The sequence below is a fragment of the Adelges cooleyi genome, unplaced genomic scaffold (assembly GCF_023614345.1).
Source record: "Adelges cooleyi isolate 19-005CV unplaced genomic scaffold, UGA_ACOO_1.1 ACOO_flye_CR_arks_rails_tigmint_CR_PRNA_830, whole genome shotgun sequence".
NCBI classification, from domain to species: Eukaryota; Metazoa; Arthropoda; class Insecta; order Hemiptera; family Adelgidae; genus Adelges; species Adelges cooleyi.
The window spans coordinates 1-20,469 of NW_026096547.1; the positions used below are offsets into that span (position 1 = coordinate 1).

The 20,469-nt window shown below is 27.7% G+C and overlaps 2 protein-coding genes and 2 long non-coding RNA genes across 4 annotated transcripts; all 4 read left to right on the forward strand.

Annotated features, from left to right (window-relative positions):
- Nucleotides 1–260: 260 nt before the first annotated feature.
- LOC126846036 (uncharacterized) lies at nt 261–1,681 on the forward strand. The gene is made up of 3 exons (XR_007686861.1): nt 261–350; nt 414–478; nt 1,549–1,681. It is a non-coding gene; the product is annotated as an uncharacterized LOC126846036 (long non-coding RNA).
- Nucleotides 1,682–2,586: 905 nt separating this feature from the next.
- Nucleotides 2,587–7,214, forward strand: LOC126846033 (uncharacterized). The gene is made up of 13 exons (XM_050585117.1): nt 2,587–2,647; nt 2,723–2,921; nt 2,985–3,049; nt 4,158–4,287; nt 4,350–4,414; nt 4,626–4,662; nt 4,725–4,825; nt 4,901–5,084; nt 5,148–5,452; nt 5,979–6,120; nt 6,183–6,247; nt 6,924–6,972; nt 7,035–7,214. The coding sequence occupies exons 1-13, from the start codon at nt 2,591–2,593 to the stop codon at nt 7,148–7,150; spliced, it is 1,515 nt and encodes a 504-aa protein (XP_050441074.1). The 5' UTR covers nt 2,587–2,590; the 3' UTR covers nt 7,151–7,214.
- A 2,159-nt stretch (nt 7,215–9,373) lies between these two features.
- On the forward strand, nt 9,374–11,826 carry LOC126846034 (uncharacterized). The gene is made up of 3 exons (XR_007686860.1): nt 9,374–9,492; nt 9,556–9,620; nt 11,726–11,826. It is a non-coding gene; the product is annotated as an uncharacterized LOC126846034 (long non-coding RNA).
- A 1,091-nt stretch (nt 11,827–12,917) lies between these two features.
- On the forward strand, nt 12,918–15,442 carry LOC126846035 (uncharacterized). Its single transcript, XM_050585118.1, has 7 exons — nt 12,918–12,977; nt 13,650–13,782; nt 13,845–13,909; nt 14,799–14,835; nt 14,899–14,999; nt 15,077–15,260; nt 15,324–15,442. The coding sequence occupies exons 1-7, from the start codon at nt 12,948–12,950 to the stop codon at nt 15,440–15,442; spliced, it is 669 nt and encodes a 222-aa protein (XP_050441075.1). The 5' UTR covers nt 12,918–12,947.
- Nucleotides 15,443–20,469: the final 5,027 nt, after the last annotated feature.

Below are 20,469 nucleotides of genomic sequence, written 5' to 3' on the forward strand. Positions count from 1 at the left end.
TATAAATGTAAAAAATTAATACTTTTTGCTTTTCTCAAATTTTTTTAACGTTTATACTTAATAAAAACTAGATATTCGGGTTACCCTAAGTTAAAGTTTAAGTTTGTAGTGCAATTTCTCTTTCTTAATAAAATGATTTCCGGATAATTAACTGTATATATTATTCTAGATTATAAATCCACATCTGTATGGCTCAACTACGAAATGGAAGCAGATATTTAACCAATATGACAGCCTGAAAGTAGGTTCAATCTCCGCAACGGAATTACAGAAATTATTATACGAAGAGTTCCAAGTATTTCTCACCATTCGCCAAGCAAATGAATACACATATTTAATTAATTTAAAGAGTAATAAAAAATAAGCCATATTCTAAGAAATATTCATTCAACAAGTGCCTTAATTATTTTCAGAAAACTATGAAATAGGATTGAAACAGGTGAAAAAAATGAGACCGATAATAATTATTTTATCACTGGTTTGTACAGTTTTTTTTGTTACTGTGTAGGCTGATCTATTTAATAAAATTTGCTGTTTTTACAGTTATTATATTATTACTGTGTAATATTGTAAAATACCTAAGACCTACCAACTTTAGAAATTATAATGATTTTGAAAATATGCTTATAAAATTTTATGATGAAAGTAATTAACTTAAAATTCTAGGATTTTGTAAGTTATGATGCTTTCAGTCGAATTTATCTCAACCCCATAGAACTTGATATTTGTTTTGGTTGTTACTGATAGTTTTAATATCTAACTTTATGTGTTAGATAATTAGTACTTTAAACCATACAAACATTTTTAAATAAACATTATAGAAAGTCAAACCAAGTTATAAGTTCAACGAATGGTAATTTAACGCTTTTTTTAAAAATTCTATCCAAAACGAATTATTGATCAGAAAACATTTAACCAGGTGTATAAGTCACCATTTAAGTTTCAACTGTCGATAGATAACCAGGAAAAGTGCAGAATTAAGAGTGATTTAAAATTTTAAAAAAACAATAGCTAAATGTTTACTACCCTTAATGAATTATCCTGTACAAAAATATTTGCATCTAAGCCATACCAAAAAAAGTCATTTTAAATTGAAACAATATCTAGGTGATTCCTTTATTATGAACTACTTAATATCTCTTAGGTTTTTTTTATTGTTGTTATACAATGTGATGTCAGTTTTTCACAATATTTTTGTTTTTACCCCCTCCCAAAGCAGTTTTTTTGATAGCAACTTTTAAAACTTAAATAGTAACATATAAATTTTATTAACTTTTTAAGTTAACAATAATGCACTAAAAATGTTACCTGGTCGATAACTAGTTTCGAATAACTGTTTTTGAAGGTATTGAAGTTTCAAGTTTAGGGCAGGAGGAAAGGTGGAGTGTAGTATTATATTTATCTGCACGCCTTTCCCCACTGCACTGCCCCCCATCCTAACTTAAAAACATTACCATTTATATTTAAACAATTTCTAGCAAAAAAACTAAGTTGGGAGGGCTGTAAAAACAAAAAAAATTGTGAAAAATTGAAAAAAAAATTTTTTAGCGAAAAACCAGAAAGGAGGATGAAAATTCTATTGAAAACTATTATCTGTCTAGAGAAGTTTTCGCCGAAAAAATTGCGAGTTATTTTACAGAACTGTTCTTAGACAAGAGAGAAGTTTTAGAAGTACTCAAAGCTGTCGGCCATAATGATAGTAAGCTACTTGACTATTTATTAAATTTCATTTTAATTATCTACAAACTGGTTTTAGATGCATTACCAATTAAATCGAAGGAGTACCTCAAAATAATAAACATGTTGACGGCTTCGCTACGGGTTGGTAGTTTTGTTTCTAATAATATTTTTACTTTATTAATACGATTGATCATAACACCAGGTGGAAAGATGACATTAAAATTTTGTCCTCGGAAATTTAGCAGTAATACTCATTAAAAATAGTATTTAAACAACTTTATCTTAGATAAAAAAATTATAATTAAAAAAAAAATTTTTTTTGTTTTAGTACTTAAATATTTTTATAACATTTTTTTTATCAATATTATCGTTTTTTCTTTTGTCTCTAGAGCAAACATTTATATTTTTTAGGTTTTTTAATTGTAAATTTAGAACGACATTTATTTTGTTTTGCCATTCAAATGGCACAGGGGACTGAAATCACATTCTTCTAAGATAAAAAAAGCAAAATTTCAAATTTCATTCTCTGTAATAATTGATGAATAAATAACTTTCCGAAAATGTATTAACTATATCTGCCGTTAAGTTTTTCATTTCGTATCGAATTGTACTTTTAATATTTCATTTATTTATTTAGTACTAAAATAAAACAATATTTAAGTATGTTGTACATGAGTTGATTCACGTGTGCATTTAATCATATCGAATAATAAATACGCATTTTGTGTTATAAAACATAATAGAAAAATATGTTTGTTAAAACTTCTAGATGACACGTATACACAAGAATTTCAAATCTAACGGTAAATAGTTAAAATCAACGTTGTAGTCGTCATTTTTATTGATTAACATTTACATTTTTCCAGGCGACCCTAATGTTGATATCCTTCAATATATAAGTGAACATTGGATGGCCAAAGATCATTTTTCGTGTTCCATACCTAATCTCGAGTATCGACACATAATTGTAATTGGCCATTGAAAAATATAACATTTTGAATAGATACAAATGATTGAAAATTTACTTTACATATAATTCTAGAATATAAATCCAAATCTAAATAACATGTCACCAAATAAATGGAAGAAGATTTTTAACCAATACAAAAGCGACAATAATGGTTTAATCTCCGAAATGCAATTACAGAAATTATTATACGAAGAGTTCCACGTATTTCTCACAATTCGCAATGCAAGGAAATATATAGCGGCACTTATATCCAATACCCCTATACCTGAGGGTAAGAACAAAAAATCCATATTCTACGAAATATTCATTCAACAAGTGCCCTAATTATTTTCAGAAAGCCGTAATATCGGACTGAGCCTATTGAAAAAAATGAGACCGATAATATTTGTTTTGTCACAGGTTTGTTCAGTCTTTTTTGTTACAGTAGAGTTAAATAGCACTATATAATATAAAAATGCTAACAATGTCAATACTGTTTATAATATATTATGATTGGAGTAATTAGCTTTAAATGTTTAAAGGTTGATTATACTTAGTTTTCTAGAATTTTCTTAGTTTTGATGTGTGTAGTCGAGTTTACCTAAATCTCTTAGAACTTGATATTTGTTTTAGTTGTGACTGATTGTTTAAATATCAAACTGTATATGTTGATATAGCCTGGATTTATTTTATATATACGTAAACTGCCTCTCGGGATATTAATATCATTCGGGTGACTTAAGTTAAATTTACTACAACGTGATTTTTCTTCATTTTTTGAGTAAATCCAAAATTTAAATTTGGCAACGTCCTGCAAACCTAGGATATTTTGTTTTTAGTGGAGCGATTGAATGCCTATTATTCGGTGACCTGCCGTACGATAGAAACGGGGTGCAGTTAGAAACAGTCATAGTTGACGATATGTTCACTAGGCCATCTAAAATTTTCCATTCTGAATTAAAAAATCAGTCTTACGTTCCTCTAGTTTATATTTTGCTACCTTCAAAGACTACACACAGCTTTTTATTTAGTTATAGAGTGCAAAAAAAAAATAACTTACAACTCAATTAAATTACACGGAAAAAAATACATAGTTGGTTCAATACATAATACATTTACACAATACATCTCTAGTTCGAATAACTAAATAAATAGTTGGCCCAACTAACTGTGTAGTTGATTCCACTAAAAATTTACAACTATGTTTTTTTTTCCGTGTATGTACACACAATATACCTAGGTGCAATTGTATAAAATAAACTCAGGCCGCAATTTACATATATATATAAAATATACTCGGGCCGCAATTTACAGCGACGTGTAACTTACCATTTAAGTTTCAACAATTGATATATTACCAGGAAAAGTACAGATTTGAATTTGATTTACAATTGTAAAAAAAACAAGAAAAAACCTATAAAACTATTATCCTTAATTAATTTACCTTTACAAAAATACTTAAATCTAAGCCTTACCAAAAGAATCATTATTAAATTTAAATAATATACGCTTCATATAAAATTTTTAGAGAGAAGAGGAGATTGGAAATAATGACATTTCGACAGAAGTTTTCTTGGACGTAATAGCGAGTTTTTTTTCGGAAATGTTCTTAGACAAGAAAGAAGTTTTAGAAATACTCAAAGTTTTCGGCCATGACGGTAGTATATAACTTTACTATTTATTGAAATTTGTATTTTAATTATCTACAAATTGATTACAGAAAATTTACCAATTAAATTGACGGAGTACCACGAAATAATAAAAATGTTGACGGCTTCGCTACAGGTTGGTAGTTATAATTCTAATTATATGTTTACTTTATTAGTACACCAGGTAACATTAGGTGGAAAGATGATATTCAAATTGTGTCTTCGAAAAATTAGCAACAATATTAATTAAAAATATTATTTAAACGTGTTCATTCTAGATAAATAACTTATAATTTTTAAAATTTTATTAATTTTATTTAAAATAACGTATTTGTTAAAACTTCTAGATGGCACGTATACACAAGGATTTTTGTTTATTTAACGGTAAATAGTTAAAACAACATTGTAGCGGTCATTTTTATTCATTAACATTTACATTTTTCCAGACGACCCTAACATTGATTTTCTTCAATATATACGTAAACATTGGCTGTTCAGCGATGAGTCTGCGTATATCATACCTAAGCTCGAGAATCGACGCATGATTGTAATTGACCATTGAAAAATATAACATTCTAAATAGATACTAATGATTGAAAATTAACTGTACATATTATTCTAGAACATAAATCCAAATCTGAATAACTTATCAACAAATAACTGGAAGAAGATTTTTAACGAATACGACAGCGACAATGGTGGTTCAATCTCCGCAATGGAATTACAGAAATTACTATACGAAGAGTTCAAAGTATTTATTACCATTCGCCAAGCAGAGGAATATACATATTTAATTTATTTACAGGGTAATAAAAAAAAAACCACATTCTAAAAAATATGTACTCCACATGTGCCATTATTATTTTTAGAAAACCATAAAATAGAACTGAAACATGGGAAAAAAATGGATTCGATAATAAAAGTGAAAATAAACGATGAAATAGAATTGGAAAATGGGGAAAAAATGGAACCGATATTAAACGAGAAATTGAACCAAGAAATAGGATTGAAACATGGGGAAAAAAGAGAGCCGATAATAAACGAGAAAATAAACCATGAAATAGGATTGGAACATGTCGAAAAAAAGGAACCGATATTAAACGTGAAAATAAACTATGAAATAGGATTGGAACAGGTTGAAAAAATGGAACCGATAATATATATTTTGTCACAGGTTTGTTCAGTTTTTCTTGTACCTGCTTAGGCTGATCTATTTATTAATGCGGTTATTTTACTACTGCTTAATATTATATAATACCAAAAGTTTGATCTACCAACTTTAAAAAAAGAAATTTTAATGATAATGTAAAAATTTTTATAACATTTTATACCATACAAATATTTCAAATAAACCAAATTATAAGTTAATTAAATCTCAAATTTTTTTAACACTTTTTTTAAAATGTCGTTGTTAAACTTATTATAGATCAGAAAAAAATCTATGCAAATTATTCCCAATTATAATGTTAACTAGGTATGTTAGTCACCATTTAAGTTTCAACAATTAATAGATTACAAGGAAGAGTACAGGTTTGAGTGTGGTCTAAAATTGTAAAAAAAACAATAACAACAAAGTTTTAAATTTTTTTAGAAGATCTACCAACTATTATTAATGAATTATTCGGTATATTACAATTTTGCATCTGTTCCTTACCAAAAATTAATTTTATTAAACGATATGCGATTCTCAATTTTTTTAGAGAAAAATTGAAGAGAATGAAAGTTTTATTAAAAATAACAAAATTTTGACTGAAGATTTTGTGAACATAATAGAGAAAAAGTTTCCGGTGATGTGGAACAAGAATGAAGTTTTAGAAGTACTCAAAGTGGTCGGCCATGACGGTAGTAAAAAACTTAACTATTAATTGAATTTTAATTTTTAATTATTTACAAACTGTTTGTAGAAAAATTGCCAATTGAATTGACGGTGTACCACGAACTACTAAGAATGTTGCCGGCTTCGGAACGGGTTGGTAGTTATAATTCTAATACTTTTTTTACTTTATAAGTACGATTGATCATAATAACAGGTGGAGAGTTGGTATTAAAATTTTGTCCTCGAAAAATTAGCAACAATATTCATTAAAATTATAATTAAAATTTTATTTTCGTACTTGAATATTTGAATTTTGAAAAACATTTTTTATTCGGAAATCTTTCGAAATTATTGTTTTGTATTTTGTCTTTAGAGCAAACTTATAAGTTCTACAGTATTCTGTATATTATATTTTCACATTATACATATGTATATGTATATCTACTACACAAAGAAACAGTTTTAATGTAATTTTAGGACAATATTTATTTTGTTATGCCGTTCAAATGGAACGAAGATGTGTAAACGTTAAACATGTTCTTTTAAGATAAATAAAAACGTAATTTTTCCAATATTATTCTCTTTAATTGTCGATGAATAAACATCTTTCAGAAAATGTTTTACTTATACCTGCCCTCAAGTTTTTCGTTTTCGTGTCGAATTGTACTTTTAATATTTTGTTTATTTATTTAGTACTTAAATACTTTAATATTTAAGTATGTTTGACAAGAGTTTCGTAGATTCACGTATGAATTTAATCATTTCCAAAATGAATACGCATTTTGTGTTATAATATATAATAGAAGAACTTGTTTGTTAAAACTTCTAGATGGCGCTTATATACCATGATTATAAATCTCATAGCGGTATAAATAAATGTAAGACTTCAGAACACTATTGTAGTCGTCATTTTTATTGATTAACATTTACATTTTTCCAGACAAAGCTTTGGTTAGTTTTCCCACATGGATATATCGCAGTGAGCTGTACAGAGAGATACCTGGTTCTTACGCATTTAAACTCCACAATCGACTTAAGAGTGTAATTTGCCTTTGAAAAATATAACATTTTGTAATAGATACTGATGTTATGTTAAGTTTTTCGTATATTATTATTTTGTTTTTTGCAATCCAAAAGATATTTAAATTTTTTTCATATATTACAATATATTTCTTGAAAATTAATATTAAAGAATACTGTATGCACTAGAGTATTACAATACATACATTTTTATATAAAAATATACATACACTTTAATATAGATAAACGGTTGTTAATAATCAATAGATTGTTTAGGTAATTTGTAAAATTGCTATAGATTTAATAAATATAATTCATGTAATGAAATATTTGTTTTTCCTTTTTTTAATTTTTCCATTAAACTTTGTTGGATACAATATATTCCTATCATTTACCTTTTCGCTTTATATTATGTTTATAACTTAAAAAGTTTATAATCAAACCTAATTCTAAAGCAATATATCTATTATGACTTTATAATTTACCTGAAAATCTACTATTTTTCAACTTGAATATCAAGAGTAATTATTTTATAAAATAAACAGTTGTACACACTTTATACTAATAGTAATAATAGTTATAATAATAAAATAATGTTCTATAAAATATTCATTTTACAAAAGCCTTAATTATTTTTAGAAAGTGATAAAATGGGGTAGGAAGAGTTGGTAGTAAATAACTTAACTATTTATAGAAATTCGTTTCCTAGTTATCTACAAATTGCTTACAGAAATATTACCAACTGAATTGACGGTGTACTACGAAATACTAAAAATATTGGAGGCTTCAAATCATGTTAGTAGTTATTGTTTCAATATCATTTTTACTTTATCAGCATGATTGATCATACTACCGGGTGAAAAGATGAAAATATTCAATTTTTGTCCTTGACATTCTACAATCTAGTCGACAAAACATTAGTATAAGATATAACATTCAAGAAAAGATCCCAATAATTTGTTGTAAGTTTTTAGTTTTTTTTTTTTTTAATTGCAAGCTAAAAACATATTTTTAAAATGTAAACGCAGATCATGTCGTCTTCCGGTCGGTTTCGCCGGGATCTTTTCAGATACAGACGATAGTGATTTTAACCGATGCCAAGTTGTAAAATAATAATAATAGTTATGATCACGAAACACCGCCTCGCCGACACTATAATATTATTATTATTATTATTATAAACAATGCTCGTAAACTATTTTTCATGTCTAATATGTAATGTGCAGCCGGCTAAATTGCACATCATACATAATAACGGTAACGACTCGTGTGCACCGCGTTGCCGTGATTTTAAACGCAAATTAAACAAATGCGAAACTATGCCGATTTATTATTATTTTACAGGCCAGACCTTCGGAACGATACGGTTCGATATTCATTTTTATATATTTTTTGTATTTTGTCGTGCACCAATATTTTATAAAATATACAGTTGTATGTACTTAAAACTAAGTCATAAAAACTTGGTGCGAAAACACTGTCCTAATGTTGAAATAAGAACACAATAATGTTACAATAACAAAATAGCAGAAAACCATTTTCATTTACTAGCTGGTCTCGTAACACAAGCCGCGTATATATTTTTAATTATGTTTTCAAAAAATATTATATTACTTTTGTGTGTCGTGAGTTTTAAAGCGGATGATGGTCCCACTTGGGTGGTATGTATCAAAAATTCAAAAATATTAATCAAACGCTTACTGTAAACATGTCTTAAATAACATAAAATTCTATTGCCGTAAAAATATATAAACGGTAACTTTTTTCTGATATAAATTATAATGATTATTGTATAAAGAACATTGTAAGCAGAGTGGTGCAAATTGTTATTCGATTAATTGGAATAACATTTTTTTCGAATAATTATTTTTGTAATTCGATTTTTTTATTTTAGAATGGTTATTAAATGCATAAAAGCACCAAATAAACACATCAAAATCTGAAAATATTATATCATTCGATTTGTTATAAATATAAAAAATAAACACTTTATGCTTTTCTTAAATTTTTTTAACGTTTGTATTTAGCATAAACTAGATGTTTTGAGGTAACCCTAAGTTTAAATTTAAGTTTTTAGTGCAAAAAATTATGTTTTCTTTTCTTCATACAATTTTAAAACTTTTAACTTTTCAACATAACTTATTTCCATTTCTTAATAAAATGATTCCCAGAAAATTAACTGTATATATTATTCTAGAATACAAATCCATATCTGTATAACTTAATTACGGACTGGAAGTACATATTTAACCAATATGACAGCCTGAAAGTAGGTTCAATCTCCGCAACGGAATTACAGAAATTATTATATGAAGAGTTCCAAGTATTTCTCACCATTCGCCAAGCAAATGAATATACATATTTAATTAATTTAAAGAGTAAAAAAAAATAAGTCATATGCTAAGAAATATTCATTCAACAAGTGCCTTAACTATTTTCAGAAAACTATGAAATAGGATTGAAACAGGTGAAAAATATGAGACCGATAATTGTTATTTTGTCACAGGTTTGTTTAGTTTATTTTTGTTACTGTAGAGGCTGATCTTTTTATTTAATATTTCAGTTTATGCAGTTATTATACCATTGTGTAATATTATAAAATAAGTTTTAAAAATGTCCAGAAGATCTACCAACTTTAGAAATTGTAATGATAATGCAAAATATGCTTATAACTTTTTATGATGAGAGTAATAATTAGCTTAAAATGTTTGAAGGTTGATTCATACTTAGCACTCTTACAATTTTGTAAGTTTGGATGCATTTAGTCGAATTTTCCTCAACCCCATTGAACTTGATATTTGTTTTGGTTGTTACTGAAAGTTTTAATATCTAACTTTATGTGTTAGATATTTTGTACTATAAACCATACAAACATTTCAACTAAACATTGTAGAAATTCAACCCAAGTTATAAGTTAAACAAATCTTAATTTTTTTTAACACTTTTTAGTTTCGATGCAGAGCTGCGAAGGTATTGGTTTTACCCTGATGTGGGTTTTTTTTTAACTGTATACACTATAACTTTTTTAATACTGGACCAATTCCTTCGAGTAGCCAATCTATAAATTACAAGATTCATCTAGTTGGTACTTTGGGGGGTAAGAGTTCAAAAAATTTATTTCTTTACAATTGAAATTTGAAAAAACTAAAAAAATACCGTAAGAGTTTTTAAGTTAGAACTTATACTGGCAATAATTTCGAGAAAAAGAGTCGAATGGAATATTTATTTATTTGGTATTCCCGCATACGTCCAAACAAAGTGTACCAGGTGTGAGAAATAAAAAAAATAGTGTTAATTTTGTTCTGTTGGTATCATCGTGTACACGAACGCCATGTTGTTGTACGCTTTTATCTCCTATGCAATGATATTAGTTGATACAGAAAATTGTCTGTTTGTTTTATATATTATTTCTAAATCTTGTCTACAAAAACGCTTGTTTTTATTCTGGTTGTAACATGTATGCAGAGTAAAACGTTTATGACGTAGTTTGAGGATTACATTATAAATTTATATTATTTAATAAAAACAATTTATCAACATAACTTGATTATTAGGTTACAGTTGATATAAAGTAGATTATAACAGAACTCTGCGTTTTGCGGATTTACTAAATTTGATTTAAGTAACTCTAAATTGGCAGCCATTTCGTGAGAAATAATAACATGAGTTCATTATACAATAGTTGTTCTAATTATCAATTCGCCTGACCGAGTAATCTTTAATCGTGAACATATTGTAATTAAGGTGTGTAGATAATATTATGACATTCATGAATTGATAACTGATAAAAGTTTAACACAAAAATAATAGACTTTATTTTTGCAAAAGTGAAAACTATAAGAATATTGTTTGTTGATAATCGTTTTTTTATTATGTTCGTGTAATTTTTAAGTGAACATTTATATGAAAAGTGTGACACGGCCTGCAAGTGTACGTTCCGTTTGTATGATTTTATCCGAGAGGCCTAGTACAGTAGAATAAAGGCATAATGGAATCAAAGCAACGAGGCGACGGAGAGGTCACAGGTCTACAGGGATTGTTTTGAATCAAAGTTATAAAAGTGAATAAAATGACTTTCAAATAAACGCTTTGATGCTCATTTGTAAATACAGAACCTTAATTTAAAACTTTCTAACTTTGCTGGTTTATACTGGTTTGGACTGTACTGGCTTGAAAATACTAACTACCGATTTGCATCGAAGCGTTTTTTCGAAAGTTATTTAACCACACTCATATTTAAAAAATCCTGTAGACCTGTGACCTGTGTCCCCACCATTGTGCTTCGCCACTATGCCCCGACCCCACTGTACTGGTTTCTTTAAATGTCTATCCAAAACTAATCTTTGGTCAGAAAAAATATTGACTAGATAAATAAGTCACCATTTAAGTTTTAACAATTGATAGATTACCAGGAAAATTACAGGTTTGAGTATGATTTACATTTGTAAAAAACAATAACTATTATTCGTGTTACTATGTTGCACAAAGATAAAACTACAAAATTGATGTTTATTGTCCTTAATTACTTAACCTATACAAAAATATTCTAAGCCTTACGAAAAAAGTCATTATTAAATTGAAATAATATATGCTTCTTAAATTTTTTTTTAGAGAAATACTGAAGAGAATGAAATCTCTATTAAAAATTATAATCTGTCGAGAGAAGTTTTCGTGGACAAAATAGCGAGTTATTTTACGGAAATGTTCTTAGACAAGAAAGAAGTCTTAGAAGTACTCAAAGTTGTCGGCCATAATGGTAGTAAACTACTTGACTATGTCTTAAATTTTATTTTTAATTATCTAAAAATTGTTTATAGAAAAATTACCTATTCAATCAAAGGAGTACTACAAAATAATAAAAATGTTGACGGCTTCGCTAAGGGTTGGTAGTTTTAATTCTAATAATATTTTTATTTTATTAGTATGATTGATCATAACACCAGGTGGAAAGATGATATTAAAATGTTGTCCTCGGGAAATTAGCAGTTATACTAGTAATAAAACGTACATTTTCTAATTTTATTCTCTGTAGTTATCGGTGAAAAAATAACTTCTAAGAAATGTTTTTCCTATATCTGCCGACAAGTTTTCCATTCTGGTATCAAATTGTACTTTTAATATTTCATTTATTTGATTAGTACTTAAATATTTTAATATTTGAGTATGTTGTACAAAAGTAAATTCACGTATGAATTTAATCCTATCGATTAATGAATACGCATTTGGTGTTATAACATATAATAGAATAACATGTTTGTTAAAACTTCTAGATGGCACGTATACACAAGGATTACAAAACTAACGGTAAATAGTTAAAAACAACGTTGTAGTCGTCAATTTAATCATTAACATTTTCCAGGCGACCCTAATGTTAATTTTCTTCACTATATACGTAAACATTGGCTGTTCAGCGATGAGTCTGCGTATATCATACCTAAGCTTGAGAATCGACGCATGATTGTAATTGACCATTGAAAAATATAACATTCTAAATAGACACTAATGATTGAAAATTAACTGTACATATTATTCTAGAATATAAATCCAAATCTGAATAACTTATCAACAAATTATTGGAATACGATTTTTAACCAATACGACAGCGACAATAATGGTTTAATCTCCGAAACGGAATTACAGAAATTATTTTACGAAGTGTTCCAAGTATTTATCACCATTCGCAATGCAAGGAAATATATAAGGGCACTTACATCCCAGACCCCTAATTCTGAGGGTAAGAACAAAAAAAACCATATTCTACGAAATATTTATTCCACAAGTTCCTTAATTATTTTCAGAAAGCCATAATATAAGATTGAAACAGTTGAAAAAAATGAGTCTGATACTATTTGTTTTGTCGCAGGTTTGTTCAGTTTTTTTGTTACTGTAGAGGATGATTTATTTATTAAATTTTGCAGTTTTTGCGGTTATTTTCAGATCTACCACCTTTAGTAATTTTAATGATAATGAAAATATGTAATAAAAATTTATGATGGGAGTAGCTTAAAATGTAGAACGGTTGTCTCATCTTTACCACACTAGAATTTTCTTAGTTTTTATACTTCCAGTCGAATTTATCGCAACCCCATAGACTTTAGTATTTGTTTTGGTTATAACTGAAAGTTTGATATCTAACTGTATGTGTTAGAATGTATACCATAAATATACAAATATTAAAAAAAACTGTATAGAAACTCAACCAAATTATAAGTTAAGCAAGTGTATTTTTTTTAAACACTTTTTCTAAAATGTCTATCCAAAACTAATTATTCATCAGAAAAATTCTTAACCAGGTATAAACATCAGTATTTAAGATTCAACAATTGATAGATTACCAGGAAAAGTACATATTTGAGAATAATTCATAAATGGAAAAATCAATAACTAATATGTCAGCACAAAGAAAAATTTACAAAACTATGTTTATTATCATTAAATTAATTAACCTTGTACAAAAATATTTACATCTAAGCCTTACCAAAAAAAGTCATTATTAAATTGAAATAATATACGCTTCTTATATTTTTTTTTTTAGAGAAACCCTGAAGAGAATGAAAATAATAAAATATCAAGAGAAGTTTTCGTGGACAAAATAGCGAGTTATTTTACGGAAATGTTCTTAGACAAGAAAGAAGTTTTAGAAGTACTAAAAATTGGCGGTCATGACGGTAGTAAAAAACTTAGCTATTTATTGAGCTTTGTTTTTTATTTACCTAAAAACTGTTTATAGAAAAATCACTAATTGAATGGACGGAGTATTACGAAATAATAAAAATGTTGACGGCTTCGCTACGGGTTCGTAGTTATAATTCTAATATTATTTTTCTTTATTAGTACGATTGATTATAACACCAAGTGGTAAGATAATATTCAAAGTTTGTCCTCGAAAAATTAGCAACAATATTCATTAAAAATATTATTTAAACATGTTCGTCAATCTATTAAAATATAAGTATAATAGAGCTTTGAAAGAATATAACCTATGAAGTATGAATAGTTAGTGTGAGATTGCTCTAATGGAAGTATATAATACATTAATATTATTTTAATTGAGAAATAAGTGATTATTAATTTAAACTATGGAGTACAAAGCGAATGAAACATGAATCGTCGACCATTCCAACTAAATTTAACAAGACACGGATTATGTGTTATTTGGTCCACTATGTGTTTGCCAAAAAAAAAAACAGTACAGTGAGTTCGGGGCATAGTGGGGAAGGGGAGGTCACAGGTTTAAGGGAATTTTGAAATTTAAAAGTGATAAAATCACTTTCAAAAAAACGCTTTGATGCATATCAGTAGTTAGTAATTTCAAGACAGTACAGAACAAACCAAGCACAGTGTAAGCCAACAAAGTTAGAAAGTATTAAATTGATGCACGGGGACTAAAAACGTTAAGCTTGTTCTTCTAAAACAAAAAAAACCTATTTAAAATTTTATTCTCTGTAACTATCGAAGAATAAAACTTCCAGAAAATGTTTTTCCTATATCTGAAGTCAAGTTTTTCAATCTGGTATCCAATTGTACTTTTAATATTTGATTATATATTAAGTACTAAAATACTTTAATATTTAAGTATTTTGCACAAGAGTAGATTCACGTATGAATTTAATCATATAAAATAATGATAACGCATTTTGTGTTATAACATATAATAAAATAACGTATTTGTTAAAACTTCTAGATGGCACGTATACACAAGTATTTTTGTTTAACTAACGGTAAATACTTAAAACACCATCGTAGTCCATAATTTTTATTGATTAACATTTACATTTTTCCAGACGACCCTGACATTGATTTTCTTCAATATATACGAAAACATTGGCTAGCCAGAGATGAATCTGCGTCTCTTATAACTAATCTCGACAAGCCACTAATGAGTGTAATTGACTATTGAAAAATATATAACTTTTTGGATAGATGCCAATGATTGAAAATTAACTGTACATATTATTCTAGAACATAAATCCAAATCTGAATAACTTATCAACAAATGATTGGAAGAAGATTTTTGACCAATACGACAGCGACAATGTTGGTTCTATCTCCGCAACGGAATTACAGAAACTATTATACGAAAAGTTCAAAGTATTTATCACCATTCGCCAAGCAGAGGAATATACATATTTAATTAATTTACAGGGTAATATAAAAATAACCATATTCTAAGAAAAATGCATTCAACAAGTGCCATTATTATTTTCAGAAAACCATAAAATAGAATTGGAACATGGGAAAAAAATGGAACCGATATTAAACGTAAAATTAAACCAAGAAATAGGACTGGAACATGGGGAAAATAGAACCGATATAAACGGAAAATAAACCGAAATAGGATTGGAACATGTCAAAAAAAATGGAACCGATAATATGTATTTTGTCACAGGTTTGTTCAGTTTTTTTTGGTAGTGTTTAGGCTGATCCATTTATTAAATTTTGCAGTTTTTGTGGTTATTTTATTACTACGTAAAATTATAAAATACCAAAGTTTTAAAATTTTTCATAAGATCTACCAACTTTAGAAATTTTAATGATATTGAAAAAATGTTTATAAAGTTTGATACCATACAAATATTTCAAATAAACCCTATAGAAACTTCAACCAAATTATAAGTCGAACAAATCGCAATTTTTTTTATAAATTTTTATTTATTATAAATCAGAAAAAAAATCTTAGCAAATCATTTCCAATTAAAATGTTAACTAGGTATGTTAGTCACCATTTAAGTTACAACATTTGATAGGTTACAAGGAAGAGTACAGGTTTGAGTGAGGCCTAAAATTGTAAAAAAACAATGACTAATGTGTCTCATAATGATAAAAACTACAAAATTGTTGTGTACTATTATTAATGAATCATTCCGTATAATACACTTTTGCACCTATGCCTTACCAAAAAAAGATATTAAAAATTATTATACAATATGCGCTTCTCAAATTTTTTTAGAGAAAAATTGAAGAGAAGAATGAAAGTTTTATTAAAAATAACAAAATTTTGACTAAAGATTTCGTGAACATAATGAAGGAAAAGTTTCCGTCGGTATTCCTTGACAAGAAAGAAGTTTTAGAAGTACTCAAAGTTGTCGGCCATGATGGTAGTAAAAAACTTACCTATTTATTGAAATTTTTATTTTAATTAACTACAAACTGTTTACAGAAAAATTGCCAATTGAATTGACGGAGTACCACGAAATACTAAAAATGTTGCCGGCTTCGCAACGGGTTGGTAGTTATATTTCTAATACTATTTTTACTTTACGAGTACGATTGATCATTATACTAGGTGGAGAGATGATATTAAAATTTATTCCTGGAAAAATTAGCAACAATATTCTTAAAAATATAATTATAATTTTATTTTCGTACTTGAATATTTGAATGTTGTACAAATCTATGTATATATGTACTACACAAAGAAATAGTTGGAATGCATACACAGTTGACTGAAAGTGTTAAACATTTTTCTTCTAAGAAAAAAAACGTAATTTTTCAAATTTTATTCTCTGTAAATATCGATGAATATATAACTAAAAATGTTTTACCTATATATGCCATCAAGTTTTCCATTCTCGTATCAAATTGTACTTTTAATATTTTATTTCATTATTTAGTACTTAATTGTTTTAATATTAAAGTATGTTGTACAAGAGTCACGTAGATTCACGTATGAATATCATCATATCGAAAAATGAATACGCATTTTGTGTTATAATATATAATGAAATAACGTATTTGTTAAAACTTCTAGATGGCAAGTATATACACTGATTATTCAATCATAGCGGTATAAATAAATGTAAGACTTCAGAACACTATTGTAGTCGTCATTTTTATTGATTAACATTTACATTTTTCCAGACGAATCGATTGCTTAGTTTTCCCACATGGATACGTCGCAGTAGGCTGTACAAAGAGATACCTGGTTCTTTCGCATTTCAACTCCAAAATCGACTTAAGAGTGTAATTTGCCTTTGAAAAATATATTATTTTGTAATAGATACTGATGTTATGTTAAGTTTTTAGTATATTATTTTTTGTTTTTTGCAAACCAAAGACATATTTAATTTTTTTCAGATATTGCAATATATTTCTTAAAAATTAATATTAAAGAATACTGTATGCACTAGAATATTACATTACATACATTTTTATAAAAAAAATATACACATATTTCAATAGAGATATACGTTTGTAATATTCAATAGATTGTTTAATTAATTTGTAAAATTGCTATAGATTTAATAAATATAATTCGTGTGATAAAATATTTGTTTATAAATTTTATAATTTTTTCATTTTATTTTGACTGTTAAAAATAAGTCCTATCCTAACTCAAGTAGGTCCGATATATATGTTAGGTATAATAAAATATCGTTATTATTATTACAACAACAGACCTTGGTCGTAGGGCTTCAAATCGTTGGCGGCAGGTAGAAAAATATTGATGAGAATTAATCGTGAAGGATTACAACTGAAAAGAAAAATCTACCATCAACGTTCATCTACTTTCATCTCGTTTTTATATTCATTAAGATGAATATTATAAAAAAATTGTTATAAATATTACATCGTCGTTTTTTGGTAAAAATAAATTCCCGTCGGCAATAACAAGATATATTTGACACAAACGATGACATCGAATTGTTTGGTCAAAGAAAAAAGTGATACAAAACAAAATTTTATTTTTAAGTGGGAAATATTTTGCAAACATTAAATATTATGGACAAGTTCAGTTTAGCAGCACGTCGAAATTTTATCAATTTTTTTTTTAATGTATTTTGTACTAATACTGGACCCAGGTACGACTTGCAAAATAAATTTGACATAGTTTCGAGTGTAAGCAAATTGTTTGGGGGCCTTGACTGCGCATACAGATGTGTGTTTTGTTCGAAACTACATTATTACTTACCGGTGGAAATGAAAAAATTAAAACAAAACACAAGCACAGACAAAAACAATAGAACCGGGAAAGGATTGGCCGGCCAACTACGGCTGTAACTCTTAACTCGGGACGCCTTTGGGGCCGATACGGGATGAATATTTGACAAAGTACGTATCCCCCGAAGTTGGTGTTTACTGTAATAATCGTGAACACAGAACGAATTAGTGCCGATTGCCCGAAACCTGGATGACAAACACAAAAGGCCATTTGGGGATGAGGGGGGGGGGGATGTGATGGAGTGGAGGGTTAGGACGGAAGAGTACACAAAACTATCATGATTAGGTATAGATCTAAATTTTTGGCCCTACCCTTGTTCAGTGTGAGGTGAAATATTATTACGAAAAAAAAATAAGAGTACCTACATAATATCGTTAAGGTGACACAACGGTGCTGCACGCACCCACATAAGTGCCCTTCATTTAATGGTTTTTTTATACCGAAAATCCTGGAAATAAATTACCGACTACTCGGAGTCGGCTGCTTTGTGCCTTGGACACATTTTCCACGTTTCAAAGTATATTTTGCCGGAATTTGGTCCGGGATCATCGAGCCCAATAATATTACAATGTAACTTACCGATTAATGAACAACGATCGCTTAACTTATCCACTAGTAAGTTTTTTGAAAAATGTATTTACTCAATTTCAAAATAAGCAGGTGTAAACATTTTGATTAAGATACAATAGACCGAATGTATGTCTTAAATGGACCTATAAAATGTACATTTATTTTGTATTCGAACATTTTATTTTACTGAGAAAAAGCCAAAAAAAAAAATAGAGGAATTACACCCTGAGCGTACTAGGTTGCTATACGTGAGTGAATTGGTTTGCAAAAATATGATCTAACCAACATGTAACCTAATCTAATTGCTATACACAATTGCGTTATAAGCAGAACATTTTTTATTCTACTTAACTATTTTACATTTTTAAATAATGTTTTTATTTTTTTTTCGTTATATTAAAAAAAAAAAAAAAAAACATTAGGATAGCCATTTTGTTAAGAACAATTTGCTGAAAATGTTGACTGGTCGATAACCAGATTTGGATAATTAATTTATAAGTTACTTAAGGTTAAAAGGTAGGATGGGAGGTGGAGTGTGGTAGAGTAATGCGCGCAGATAAAAATGTGTTTTTCACAGCGACTATTGTAAAGTAAACAAATGGTAAGTTCTTATAGGTATTACAAACTTCAAATTTTATATGAATTTTCGTATTTTACAAAAACAATTTGTATGGTTATATTATTAATTTTTTTATGGATAAGAGGGGTTTTTCTTAGCAGATTTTGTTTTGCATCTGTTTTTGTATGTATACGTTTGACCTGTTTTATTTCTTACACGGTAGAATCTCCGTGTAAATTGTGTATAAAGATTTGAATATTCGAATAGTTAAACTTTTATCGATACCCAATAATGTACAAAACCTAAATTATAATTATTTTTACAATATTATTGGGAACTGTGATATTTTAGCTTTGTATTTTCACGGCTTTTTTTTTTTTGATATGTTAAGTATTTTACCGCGAGACATGGTTTTACAATGCAAGTAAATAAATAGTTTAAACATTGTAGTACACAAAAAACATAACAATATGCGTTTTAAACCAACTTGTTTACGAAAATAAACTATAATATTTCTGTGATGGTAGTTTTTGTAATGTATAATGTTAAAACTTAATAATGTATGATACCTACAGTCGTTGATCATAAATTTACATACATAACAACAGTTTTTGTGAATAACAACTTGTTTTCGATAAGATGGAAAATAAAATTACAGAAATAGTTCAAAAAAATAAGCTGCAAAAAAAATGTATGACGCAAATTAAATGCATATTATATTAATGATTAAGCTTACAATGGTACTGCATGTATTTTAATTACTAAGAGGGTGATATAACATTATTAATATCATCCTGTTATGTCATTATGCAAGGTGATCAACTTATCGTTAACCGCTCAATATTTCTCGGAGTTAAATAAGAAATTTCCTTTTTCCTTTTTATAGTGTTATATGCAATAGGATCTCATTTATTCACAATTTTTTTTTATCCCCCTCCCAACTTGGTTTTTTCGATAACAACTTTTGAAAAATAAATAGTATCGCAAATATTGAAATTTGTAAATTGAGAATAATGTACCTACTAAAAATTTTAACTGGTCAATAACTAGTTTTCGATAACTATTTTTAAAGTTACTGAACTCTCAAGTTCAAGGCGGGAGGAAAGGTGGAGTTCACTTCACATAGTACTATATGTATCTGTGTGCGTTTCCCACCCGCACTTACCTTCCCGTCCTAACTATTGATATCAGTTTTCAATTTTCATCAACCAAAAAAAATTGAATTAAAGCCTAAAAATGATACTCTAGTATCAAAACTTAATAGCATCTATATACGTGAATGGA